Source organism: Callospermophilus lateralis, chromosome 4 (assembly GCF_048772815.1).
Source record: "Callospermophilus lateralis isolate mCalLat2 chromosome 4, mCalLat2.hap1, whole genome shotgun sequence".
NCBI lineage: Eukaryota > Metazoa > Chordata > Mammalia > Rodentia > Sciuridae > Callospermophilus > Callospermophilus lateralis.
The window spans coordinates 163,941,219-163,954,845 of NC_135308.1; the positions used below are offsets into that span (position 1 = coordinate 163,941,219).

The 13,627-nt window shown below is 50.4% G+C and overlaps 1 protein-coding gene across 8 annotated transcripts in view; it reads left to right on the forward strand.

Annotated features, from left to right (window-relative positions):
• Positions 1-13,627, forward strand: part of Ppara (peroxisome proliferator activated receptor alpha) — a 60,771-nt gene that overhangs the window by 24,830 nt on the left and 22,314 nt on the right. For 5 of the 8 annotated variants that reach the window (XM_076855477.2, XM_076855484.2, XM_076855482.2 and 2 more), the window contains one exon: positions 7,072-7,314. In XM_076855477.2, the coding sequence (XP_076711592.1) occupies positions 7,107-7,314 (208 nt within the window). In that variant the 5' untranslated portion in view covers positions 7,072-7,106. Of the gene's footprint in view, positions 1-2,791; positions 2,984-7,071; positions 7,315-13,627 lie in introns of all 8 variants that reach the window. The other 3 variants (XM_076855479.2, XM_076855481.2, XM_076855483.2) reach the window with 2 other exon arrangements.

A 13,627-nucleotide genomic window follows, 5' to 3' on the forward strand; every position in this document is an offset into this window, starting at 1 on the left:
CCTGAGCATTTGGAGGCCACGGCTGGTTGGTCTGGGCTCCCCGAGTTGCTCCTGAGAACCCAAGTGCTTTCTGGTGCTCAGTCCTTTCCACGTGGTGTTTTCCCCTCTGAAACCTAGAAGACCCCACTTTGGCCCCCGTGCATCCTAAAGTTCCCCAGTGACTGGACTTGCTGGCACCTGGAGATCCCTGGGCGCCCTCTGTTCCCTGGTCACACTCTCCTGTGCTCTGCCTGCTCCGCTCCACTCTGGGGCTCCTGCCCTGTGGCTGCTTCCTCTCAGTGGCCTGGTCCTCTCACTTCTCGCATTTTCCATCTGTCTCCTTACTCTACTTTCAGGGGGTTGTGGACGCCGTCCTCCCGCCCTGTCAGGTTTGTGATCGTGGTTTTCCCAGGAGAGCCCTTCCTTCTCAATCCCTTCGCAGCGTGTGCTCTGCTGTCCTGAGGCGGCGTCTCTGCCCTGCTCCTGTCGGGAGCACGCTCGCTGGTGCTTGCCACTTGCTGTGACTTTATGAACAGCGAGCAGTGGTCTTCCAGGGGGTCCCCTTGTTGTGGAACTTTGTGGTTCTGATCTTTCAATGCTGCACGTTCAGAACTCATCTGTCCTGGCAAAAGACGATCCCACCGGCTTGATCTAAGAACCGAAGGAGGAAGGTTTTAAGGTGGACCATCCTCTGTCAACTTTTGGAAACCACGAATCCAGAGCTCCCTTTAGAGTGTAGGACTGCAGCCGAAGTCATGGTCTTTCCGTGTGGTTGGCTCCTCTTGGTCCTGAGGAAAGCTGAGCTTCCAGGGAGCTGCGTGAGAAGCCGGCCGGGGGAGGATTGGCAGTGGTCTTGGGCTCGCAGGCTGATGCCATCGGTGAACTTGAGTTAGAAGCTGTGTGCTTCAGTAAGGCCTGGCTCTGCCTGTGTGGTGGCAGTCTGGGCAGGGGTAGAGCAGGGTTAAAGGACGGAGGTGTGGGGGTGGGCCTGTGAGGAGGGAGGAAGGGGCAGACCTTGCACCCCGATCCACAGGGGTGGGCGCTGAGCTTCCAGGTCCTAGCGCTGCCTTCCCTGAGGTGGGCTTGCATCCTCAGTAGCTGCTGCTGAGAACCTTGGGGACGAAGGCCATCTGGCCACTTACTCCTCAGCAGAGAGGCCACCAGGCCGGGCATGCGTTCCTTGGGTACCTTAGACAATAGTTTCAAGCTGAGCTCGTTCATCCCCACCCACAGCAGACGGTGCTCTGCTCTTTGTATTCTGGAGGTCACCTCAGTTACCCAAGCCAGAGCCCGCCATCCAAGCCCCATCCCCAGTCCCTGGTGCAGCCAGCTCCTCGCTGCCAGCTGCTTCCTCAAGACATCCTAGGCCAATGTGCAGCTCAGCTATTCCCTCCTCCAGGGATGCCTTTGCCCTGTTCCTGTAGGGTTTTCCTGCTGAACCTCCGCCTTATTGGCTCCACCTTGAGCATCCCTTCTCTGGACACTCCACCACCCTCCAGGACTCCCCACGTGCCACACCGCATTTGCAAATATTTGCTGACTTGTGTCTCTTTCTTATTAGTTGGGCATATTTCTTGCCTCTCTGAACCTCTGTCTCTTTCTCCTGATAATGGGACCAAAATACCCACCCACCCAGCTCCCGTATCAGGAAAATTAAAGAAAACTACATGCAACTTTATTGAGGGCATGCTCAGAACACTCTGCTTTTCTCCACGTCCTTGCTTCCTGCTCTGTTGCCACACACCTCCTGCCCCAGGCCCTGGGGCCACAGCCCTCTCAGGGCTGCCTGTCTTTGGCCTCCAGTGACAAGCACAGCCAAAGGCTGCGGTGCACACACATGGTCCACGGAGTTCATGAAGCGTGGTCTCCCCTCCCAAAGGGGACCATGAGTTTAATTTTGAAAAGGAAGGGCTCAGTCTCCTGAGGGTCCCCTGCTGGGTACCTGAGATGTTTCTGTCAGACGCCAGGGGGCCTTCCTTGATCTGCTGTGTCATTGTGAACTGGCTCAGCACATTCAGGTGTGTCGCGGGAGGCAACCCATCCTTGGCTGCCAACTGCCGCAGCCTCCCCTCTGCCCCTCTGCCACTGCACTTGTGTCTGTGCAGAGTGGAGCCTCAGAGTGGCAGTGCAGATGTCCCTGCAGTCACTTCCCATCCTGGGACAGGCTCACGGCTCACCCAACCTCCATTGCATAGGCACAGACGTGCCCAGACGTGCCACTTTTCTCTGGTTGTTTTGACCTCACCATCCACAGGGTGAGATGACATCGACAAACAAGAGCCCGAGGCTTTCAGCAAGCTGGAGGGCAGGGCTGGGACTGAAATGGCAGTGACAACGCCATCACAGGGTGGGTGTCTTGGAAGTGGATGGGAAGGTGCCTTTGCCCCCTGAAGTTCTTGAGGCCTGAGCCCCGGAGCTGCTCTCTCACGCCACCACGGGCTTTTTCCACATGCCAACAGAATTTCTAGTTCAGTGCCTTCAGCACCGTCGGGAAGGATCTAGATGCCTGCAGCTCAAGCCAGGTGATGCGCAAGCTGGGTGACACGTTAGATGGGATGTGTTAAGGCCTTGTCCTTGGCTCCCTGTTGGGAGGGTGTTGCCGGGCATTCTCTGCGCTGACGGTTGGCATGTTAATCATTGTGCAGATGCTAATGATTAATCTGTTTCCAGAACCCTGGGTACTAGGTGAAGGGTCAGAGGGCACTGCAGCTTTTTGTTTGTTTGTCTTTTCTGAAATGTTATTTGGGTACGTGGCCCACAAATTGAGCCAAAGAACTTCTAAATACGAAATGCAAATCTAAAATGCCTACAGACTCTGGCGAGGCAGTGAACTGGGTGGAAAAGAGAAAGACCTGTGTCTGGTGGCCGTCCATCACCGCTCCTGTGACGAGACTTCCACCTTCTGTCATTGAACTGCTCTCCAAAGGCGCAGAGAGGCTCCTGAGGGTGGTGTAATGACACAGAGCAGAGCGAGCAGAGGGACTCCTGCAGTGCCCCGAGGAGGGTGAGTGGCAGGAGGACCAGGGGAAGGACGTACCATTGCAGCTGTTCACCCGAATGTGTCATGGCAACTGAGTTCTGGGTGGAGAGCTCCAGACCTTCCCAGCTGTTCTTTCCCTGAGGGATCTGATCCTACAGCATGTAGAACTGTTTTCACAGTCAGGCAGCATCAAGCTCCCCTACTTAATATATAATTTTTAAAATATTTTTTTAGTTGTAGATGGACACAATATCCACACTTATTTTTATGTGGTGCTGAGGATCGAACCCGGTGCCATCGTATGCAAGGCAAGCGCTCTACCACTGAGCCACAACCCCAGCCACTTAATATGTAATTTTTGAAAATATGTACAAAGTGCTTCTAGGTCCAGGAAAACTCCATTTTATAAGGTGGAGTGAAGATGGGTTGAACACGGTGGGTGCCGTGAGGGAGCCAAGGGGAAGTGACTTCTCCTTAGTCTTTTTTAAAAAAATATTTTTGTTTTAAGTGAACACAATAACTTTTATCTATGTGGGGCTGAGTATCAAACCCAGTGCCTCACACATGCCAGGCAGGTGCTGTACCACTGAGCCATAGCCTCAGCTCCCCTTAGTCTTTTATTTATTTGTCTGTTTGTTTAGTTGTAGATGGACACGACACCTTTATTTTGTTCATTTATTTTTATGTGGTGCTGAGGATCGAACCCAGGGCCTCACACGTGCAAGGCAAGTGCTCCATCTCTGAGCCACAACCCCAGCCCCACTTAGTCTTTTTTTATTCCACCCAAGTGATGAAATTTCTCTCTTTTTGAGATGGGGTCTCACTAAGTTGTCCAGGCTGGACTTGAACTCATGATCCTTCTGTCTCAGCCTCCTACATAGCTGGGACTACAGGTCATAGCATCTAAGGGAGTCAGATGAATAATTCGCTCCTCTCCTTTGCTGTGCACTTTATTGAGCATGTACTATGTGCTAGTCCCCATGCAAAGCCCAGGTCCCTGGTAAGCCAGCCTGTCAAACCCTCAGCACAGAGGGCTGACCCAGAGCACTCTGCTCTCCCCCTTGCTCTTCAGGGGTCTGACCCCTGGCAGAGGACCTGCTCTTCAGGGTTATACTTATTTTTTCCCCCTCTGTGGGCTTTTTTCAGCCCCTGTGACGATTCCAGGGCTGATCCATTCTGCAAATCATGGATCACTTTTCCAACAGGGAATCCCTTTGACTTTGTTCTAAATGTCCCTGTATTTTTGCTGTCTGGGGGTCTCAGGCCGTGGCAGCCATACAGACCCCAGGTGAGCGCCCACAGACCCTCACGGGGCTCTAATGGAGCAGCCGTTCACGAGTGCTTGTTCTGTGCTAGGTGGTGTGAATAGCTGCCAGTCGCCTGCCACACAGTTGAGGCCCAACTGGAGGTACATGTGTAAAGAGGAGATGGGTGTTTTCTTGCTTTCACCAGGCCCATGGCTTTTCACAGTCCCCTGGAAGGGACGGGCACAAGAGGGGACACCTCCACATACACCTAGGGCTGCACCAGCATAGGCCCCAGGCTTGGGGTCCTCAGAGGAGAAGGGGCTGAGCCGTGCCTTCACCCAAGTGCTCATTTTAGCCCATTCTTCATGCATCTGAGCCCTGGCCGTGTGCACAGCTCCTGGTGTTGAAGGCTGTCAAGGACCTTAGACCCCCGGCCTCCACCTGCACTGCGTCTGTTGCTCTTGCGCTTCGGTTGTCCTGTGGTTTGCTCATCCTCTGCTCCACGCTTCCCAAAGGAATGTTCCATGGCTGAATCTTATCATCTGTCCCCCAGAGCACTTCTGGAGGCATGGGGCACCATCACGGGCTGGCCTGTTTTGCTGTTCTCAAGGGACCAGGCCATGGCAGCATTCTGTGGGCACGGATGGAAGTGCAGGGGACTGTCCCCTGGAATAAGCCAGGGCGCGCTGGAGCTGCAGGGCATGCAGGTTGGGGTGTGCCTTGTGACCTCTGCTATCCGAGGGACTCGTTCAGAGGAAGAGCACTCTCATCTGCTCTGGTTGGAGGAAGAGGGCCACTGTGTTCAGTGACCTGTGTGACTGCCCGGCCCTCCTGCCACAGCTCAGGCCAAGTCCTCCACCCCCGTGTCTGTCCAGCTCATTGACAGCAGCACCAGCATTTCCCTGAGTAGACCCACTATGTTTTCAAAGCACTGAGAGGTCAGATCATAAGATTCAGAACCTGCCGACTTCCCAGAGGCAGACAGAGGAAGCAGCCTGTGTTGCTGGAATGTCCCTGCCAGGCCGAGGAATGTTCTGGGGGAGGGACAGCAACTCAGTGAGCATCTGCAGCTGCCTCCGGTAGGACAGCCTCTGGTAGGGTGGAAACGGGCGCCCCGAGCCACGCCAACAGACTCCGCCAGCTGAAGTTCATGAAGGGTGAACTTCATGGCCCATATATTGAGTCAATGACTGTGGCTTTTGAACTTTTTTTGTTCATGGTGAAAATAGGCCACGTAATGCTTGTTACCCATTATCTTGCCTCCTGCCTGAAGGAGTCTTCCATCGGATCCAAGCACAACCAAATATCCCGGAAGAGTCGAGTGTAGCTCAGCGCGAGGGAGTGCGTCACATGCTGGGCCCTGGGCCTGATCCCACACCACCTCCCAAATGATGATAGAAAACAGGTGCAGATCCTCAGCATGGTTTTTGTGGTCAATAAGGAAGCTTTCTAAATCCTGCAAAAAAGCTAATGATTCCCTGTTATTTTTCCCCTTGTGTTACTATCACCTAGGATGATTTGTCAGAATTCCAAGCAGGAGAGGTGAATTTCACAAAAATATGTGACTTGTCCTGAGGAAGCCACAGCTTCCCAGCATCTTTGCACTTAAAGTCGTTGTTTGGGTGAGCAAACCTGCAGTGTGGAAGTGCAGCTCCCAGGTGCACTCCTGGACCCGCGCTAGCTCTGCAAAGTGCTCGCCACTCGGTCAGAAGACCTGGGCACACTGTGGTCATAGGTGACACATTGCCTTGTGTGGAGCCACGGCCCATGGCAGTTCGCACCTCCTGGTACCCTTTCTGTGAGGCGAGCGGTAGGCTTCCTGTGACCGTTTGCAGATGGAAAACTGTTCCAGAAGCTAAATGTCTCCCAGTCAGCCAAGGTGGATGGTTGGTGAGCCGGCTGGGCTCAGGGAGGTGGACAGAAAGCAAAGGTGGGAGTGGTGGGGTGATAGTGATGGCCAGTGACCCCCCATGAGGGCAGAGAGTGGGGTCCAGTGCAGAATCAGCAGGGACAGCTTCCACGGCTGGAGTGGGTGCCCAGGACTGGGCCTGAGTCTAGAGGCACCAGGAAGTGGGCTAAGAAGCCGGGGTGAGAGCTGGTGCAGACTGGCACAGGAGGACCGCTGTTCTGTCGTGCGTGCACACGCGCAGTTTTCTGGCACTGTCTGGGACTGCCCACTTAGATTTTGACGCCTCCCCAAGGTATGCATTCCCCTGCCATCATTTTTCAGGACTCCCTGCATGAGTGACCTTCGTGGGGACGTGAAGAACATTCAGGAGCAAATGTGATGTGCCACTCAGGGACTGAGGGCTCGGCCCTCCCCGTCCCTCTGCCTGAGCCCGCGGCCTCCTCGTTCTCCCCAGAATGTGCCAGCATGCCCTAGCACTTGGTGTTCTTTTTGCTGGAACATTCTCTCCCAAGAGGCCTGCACAGCTGGCTCCTTCGCTCCAGTCCCCACCGTGCCCTGGTCAGCATGGCTTTCCTGCCTCCCCTGTGTTCCACCCCTCGTCCACTCTCCTCCTGTTGTCACATGCCCACTAGGAAGCCCATCTCACATTGATTTGCCTCCCGTCTGTGTCCCCCAGAAGGGATGCTCCAGGAGCAGGGACTTTGTCTCTGTCCACCTGTGTCCCCAGCCCCTGGCACGCTGTGGTCTGTGGGTGGGAAGCAGTGACTGCACAGGTGGGCCCCTCGTACCTTGGTTGTTTGAAGATCCTTTCTTAATGTGCTTCTCAAAGATGCCAACAGAGTTACTGTTCAGATTCTGACTTCAGGTTCGTCCTCAGCGATGAACAATGTTTTCACCCGAAAACAAAACCCAGATCTCTTCTGTTAGTTTCACTGATGACTTCCTTCCTCCCACAGGTCAGAGCTGAGGGGTGACCAGCTCCAGCTTCAACATGGTAGACACGGAGAGCCCCATCTGTCCCCTCTCTCCGCTTGAGGCTGATGGCCTGGAAAGCCCGTTATCTGAAGAATTCCTACAAGAGATGGGAAACATTCAAGACCTATCTCAGTCCATTGGTGAGGACAGTTCTGGAAGCTTCAGTTTCACAGAGTACCCGTATTTAGGAGGTGGTCCTGGGTCAGAGGGATCCGTCATCACGGGTGAGTGTGCTCGTCCTGGAAAGCTTGATCTAGAAATGATTTCTGTAGAGAAAGCTGTTCTCTTTCACTGGGAGTCACACCGCTTTGAAAAGAAACCTTGGTGTGATAATGCATCACAGCCATGGGGACCAGGAAGATTTTGGGCACGTCTTGCTTGTCATATATGCCTTCTTGTAAATGCTGTGCACAGATCTAACAAGGCTGGGAATTCAGTGAAGACAGTCAGCGGCACCTTAAAGTGCCATGTGTATTTCTTTAAAGCAGAGATTCCTGTTGTAATAAAGGTGACTCCTTTTTTAAATATGGAAATCAATATCAACCATATCTATACTTTCTATGTCACATTGAGAACTACAACAGGTGTCAGGCGACACAGGTCTATGGGAGTAAGACAGGAGTCTGCTCAGGTAACCTGCAGCATCACTGGGAAGGGAGAAACCATGGGGCCACTAGTCTTTGACAGGCAGCGTCTGCGCCACCCCAGGCCAGTGAGGCCCCCCGCATCCTCAGTTGGAGGAAAGCTCCATCAGGGGCGGAACTGACCGCACACAGCTGCTCGGGATGGAGGGGAGTGGCTTTGGACTAGTCTTGAGCAGCTCGTGGGGGTAAACAGGGTGTGGGCTTCCACCCGAGTGTGAGATGTCGGGCTCCCCAGGGAACACGGAGAGGTCCTCCCTGGCAGCCTTTGGTCTCTGCTCTTTCACCTTCGGGGACCCCTGGTGTTGGCTCCTGGCTCCGAGTGTTTCCCCGTCTTCTCTCATTTCTCCGGCTCCCGGAGGGTCTTCAGTGGGGCGAGACAGAGAGTACTGGACTCGGCTGGAAGCAGCATGCTTTGTGGAGAGGAGCAGGGAACTGCGGGTCCTGAAGCCCCAGAAGCCCCTGGAAGGCTCGTCCCCGGTGAGCGGCTGTTCACCAGGTGTGCGCTGAAGCGGCATTTGTGATAGCGGGGACCGAGTGTGCTGAACGCACAGGGAAGGACACAGGTGCCCTGGCCCCTGCCCACCGGGGAGAGAGGCCCATCCTGCAGTGCTCCTTTGTTCAGAAGCACTCTGGAGGTTGTTCTGAGATAAGAGTGCTGTGAGTGGGGGGTGTGCACTTACAAAACTTCCCGAAGGTTCTTGCCTAGAGGGGCGAGGAGGAGCATCCCGAGGTCCCGCCCTCCCCAGGCAGATCCAGCCCAAAGGTGGGCCTCTCCCTCCAGCAGGAGGAATCAGAACTCCGTCCTTCCATTTATTTGAATTCAAAGTTCCTTTTCTAAAACCAGTGCCTCTAGGCTGCCATTAAGAACTGCAACCTAAAGTCCATTCCCAACTCATCTGAAAGCTGTGACACCAGCGGCGTGACATTCCTCAGGAGCCAGGAGCCTGGTGGTTGGCACTGAAAGTCAGGTCTGACCCAGTCCCATGGGCTGATGGTGCTTCCCATGTAAGGAAGTTGAGGGCAAGGGCTGCCGAGGAGAGAATTCCAGATCTGTTTTTAACCAATTCCAAGGAACGGGATGACAAATTAAAAAATCTATATGTATAAGAGGGCTGGGGTTGTGGCTCAGTGGTAGAGTGCGCGCCTCACATGTGTGAGACCCTGGGTTCGATCCTCAGCACCACATAAAAACACATAAGTGAAATAAAGTTATGTGTCCAGCTACAACTAGAAAATAAATGTTTTTTAAAAAAATTAAGAAAAAGAACTTAGAAGTAATGAACACTGGAGTGCTGGACACAGGCCCTTGGTTTCTGGACTGGCCTTTAGGGCAGTGGTTGTGTGAGACCCACTCTATCTCCCTTCCCAACAGTTCTTAAAGATGATTTCTTATTCGTGAATTAGATTTTTCATCTTTGTATCTGACCTGATCCTTTGGACAGTATTTCTGCAGTTATGTAAGCTGCTCATGTAAAAGGACTCACTCAGCCGGTATCTTTTTCCTCCTTCTTCTCCCCAGATTTACTGACATATAATTGACTATGACAAACTGCATCCATTTAAAGTATATAATTTGATGTGCGCGTGCGCGCGCGCACACACACACACACACACACACACACACACCTGTGAAATCATCATCGCAATCAAAGTAGTGACGTTGTCCATCACACCAAAGTTTACTGGCCCTCCTTCGTAGCTCCCCTTCCCCCACTCCCTGCCTCCCTCCTGTGCGCAGCAACCACAGATCCCTCACTACCGCTTAGTCTGTCTTTTCTGGAATTTTAAAAAAATGGGATCTTACTTTGCAGTTGGACTTCTCAGGCTCAGCAGAATTCCTTTGAGATCCGTCTGCACTGTGCATGTGTCAGAACTTCGTTCTTTTTTACCTATTGCATGGATCAACCACGACTTATTAATCCAAGCACCTGCTGGTGAAGGTTGGGTCATGTCCGGTTTGCGGCCCTTGCAGGTGGAGCTGCTGTGAACATACGAGGCTCTGTGTGGACGTCTGCTTTTGTTTCTCTTTGATAAATACCTAGGAACAGAATGGCTGCGACTTGTGTTTGTTTAACTTTTTAAGAAACTGCCAAGACATTTTCTGAAGTGCTCTGCCGTTCCTCCACACCTCGTGGACGATAGCTGGAGTCAGCCTTTTAAATTTGAGCCACCCTGAGAGCTGTGAAATGGCATCTCATTGTGGTACTTTCGTGTGCATTTCTCAGATGACAAATGATACTAACATCTTTTCCTGTGCTTCTTTGTTCTCTGTTTTATTTGGTGAAGTTCCTGTTCAAATATTTTCCCCATTTTTTAGTTGGTTGTTTCTTTTCTCACTATTGACTATTGGGAGCTTACTTGCTTTATCAGATATGGAATTTACAAATGTCCCCCAGTCTGTGGTGTGTCTTTTCTTTCTGTTAGCTGGACCTTTCAAAAGGCAGTACTGAGCCAGGCGCAGTGGCACACGCCTGTAATCCCAGGAGGCTGAGGCAGGAGGATTGCGAGTTCAAAGCTTCAGCAAAAGCAAGGTGCTAAGCTACTCAGTAAGACCCCATCTCTAAATAAAATACAAAATAGGGCTGGGCATGTGGCTCAGTGGTTAAGTGTCCCTGAGTTCAACCCCAGTACCTTAAAGAAAAAAAATCAGTGCTGATTTCTGCTAAAGTCCAATTTATTTTCTTTCAAATTTTATTTCCAGCATTTTCTTTCATGTTTCATGTTTTTTGTGTCACAGCTAAGAAATATGCCTGACCCACGGTCACATCTTAAGGCTGAGATCCATTGACTTAATTTTTGCATGTAGATCAAGCTATCCTTCCTCCCTCCCTCCCTCCCTCCCTCCCTTCCTTCCTCCCTTCCTTCCTTCCTCCCTTCCTTCCCTCCTTCCTCCCCTCCTTCCTTCCTTCCTTCCCTCCTTTCCTCCCTCCTTCCTTCCTTCCCTCCTTTCTTCCTTCCTTCCCTCCTTCCCTCCTTCCTCCCCTCCTTCCTTCCTTGCCTCCCTCCTTCCTTCCTTCCTTCCCTCATTCATTCCTTTCTTCCTTCCTTCCCTTCTTCCCTCCTTCCTTCCTTCCTTCCCTCCCTCCTTCCTTCCTACCCTCCCTCCCTCCTTCCTTACTTCCTCCCTCCTTCCCTCCCTCCCTTCCTTCCCTCCTTCCTTCCTTCCCTCCCTCCTCCCTCCCTCCCTTCCCTCCTTCCTTCCCTCCTCCCTTCCTTCCTTCCCTCCTTCCTTCCTTCCCTCCTTCCTTCCTTCCCTCCCTCCCTCCCTCCTTCCTTACTTCCTCCCTCCTTCCCTCCTTCCTTCCTTCCCTCCCTCCTCCCTCCCTTCCCTCCTTCCTTCCCTCCTCCCTTCCTTCCTTCCCTCCTTCCTTCCTTCCCTCCTTCCTTCCTTCCCTCCTTCCTTCCTTCCTTCCTTCCCTCCTTCCTTCCCTCCTTCCTCCTTCCTACCCTCCCTCCCTCCTTCCTTCCTTCCTCCCTCCTTCCTCCCTCCCTTCCTTCCTCCCTCCTTCCTTCCCTCCCTCCCTCCTTCCTTCCTTCCTTTCTTCCTTCTTTGCTTGCTTTCTCATTTGCAGTTGTTTGGTGCCATTTATTAGAAAGTCTGCTGTCCCCATTAAATTTCCTTGTACTTTTGTGAAAAGCAGTTTATTATATATTGTTGATCAGATATTTCTGAGCTCTTTATGCAACTCCCTGGTTTGTTTGTTTCTTTGGACACTGACCCTACAATGTCCTCATGTGACTGTAGCTTTATAAGAAACCCTGAAGTCACCTGAAATAAGTTTATTCTTCTTTTCCAAATATTTTTTGTTTAGGCCATATTCTTTTCATTTCCATGTACCTTTTTAATTTATTTTTTAGTTGTAGGTGGACAGCATGCCTGTACTGTTTATATCCACATGGTGTTAAGGGTCAACCCATGCCTCACACATGCTAGGCGAGCACCTTGACACTGAGCTACAGCCCAGCCCTCCAGGCATGTTTTGGAATCAGTTTGTCATTTCTGACCCAAAAAGCCTATGAAGGTCCTGAATCTGTAGTCTATGGGGGAGAACGGACATCTTCCCAAGGTTGGGCCTTCAGATCCACACACATGATTATTCCTCACTTATGTAGGTCTTCTTCAATTTCTCTCAGCACATTTTTTAGTTTCTAGTGTACGCTTTTCACTTGTTTGGTCAGATTTATCTCTATTTCATATTGTTGGTGCCATTGTAAACAGCATTTATTTTTACATTTTAATTTTTTAAAAATACTAGTTGTAGATGGACACAATATCTTTATTTTTATTTACTTATTTTTTTATGTGGTGCTGAGGCTCAAACCCAGGGCCTCACATGTACAAGGCAAGCACTCTACCACTGAGCTACATTTTAATTTGTAATAGTTTGTTTCCATACATATACATAGAAATGCAGCTGTTATTTAGACATTGACCTAGTATCCTATACCCTTGCTAAGTCACTAGTTAGTTCTAGTAGCTTTTTTATAGATTCTTCGGGATTTTTACATAGATAGTTACACTCTCTGCCTCCTCCTCCAGCTGGATGTCTTCGGCTCATTTTTCTTACATTATCACACGGGTTAGAATTCCAGCACACAAAGTTAAGTAGAAGTGGTAAACATCCTCTCCTTGTTCCCTATTTAGGGGGAACGCATCAGTCTTCACCACTGGATGTGATGTTAGCTAGTTTTTCTCAAACACCCTTTCTCAGGGTGAGGACATTCCCTTCCATACCTAGTATGCTGTGAGCATTTATCAGGAATCGATGTTGGATTTGGGAAAGACTTTTTGTGCATCTGGTAAGATGACCAAAAGGTGTTTCTTTTTTAGTTGTCAATATGGTGAGTTATCTCTTTGAAATATTAAGCCAACCTTGCATTCCCATGTTTCTGCAGGATATTGGCCCTAGTTTTCTTTTCTTGCAATATCTTTTTCTGGTCTTCATGAATCCTTGCTTAGTGGAATGAGGAATCCTCTTGGGTTCTGAGGAAGGGCATCTGCAGAACTGTTTGTTGTCCCTTACATGCATGGAGATGTCACAGACAAATCCACCTGGTCTGGAGTTCTCTGTGGGATGGCTTGTCTACCTACCTATTCAGTGTCTTCAGCGTTTAGAGGGCTGTTCCATTGCTCTCCCTCTTCTTGAATGAAGTTTGGCAATTTGTGTTTTTCCAGGAGTGTGTCCACTTCATCCAGATTGTTGAACTTATTGGCATGAAGTTTTTTATGCTGTTCCCTTATGATCTTTGGTGTGTTTAGAATCTATGAGATATTGCCTCTCTGATATATATATATATATATATATATATATATAATTTAATATTTTGGTATAATATCTGATATTCAAAATTGTATCTTCTCCCTCTCCTCATTCATCTAGCTAGATGCTTGTGAATTCATTGCTCTCAAAACCCTGGCTGTAGGTTTCATCATTTTTTGCTGTTTTGCATTTCTGTCCTTGAATCCCCACTGTAGTCTCTGTTGTTTCCTTCCTTCTCCGGATGTTGGGTCTTCCTCTCTCCTTTCCAGCTCCTGAAGTTGTGGTTGACTTGAGACCTTTCTCCTTTTCTAATTGGGCTTTTAGTGCTGTGCATTTTTAGCTGAGTAGTCCTTGGCATCGTGCCACAAATGTCAATAGGTGGTCCTTTCATTCAGTTCAGAAACCTTGTGACTTTCCCTTTGGTTTTTTCCTTGACTCTGTAGGTTAATTAGTGATTATTTTTGAATTTCTAAATATTCGAGGATTTTCCAGATCCATTTCTGTTATTGATGTCTAATTTAGTTCCATAGTGGCCAGAGGTCATACTTTGGATGCCTTAAATCCTTTTGAATTTATTAAGAGCCGTCTTATGTCCAGAGTGTGGCTGGCTTAGTAAACGTCCCGTGTGCCCT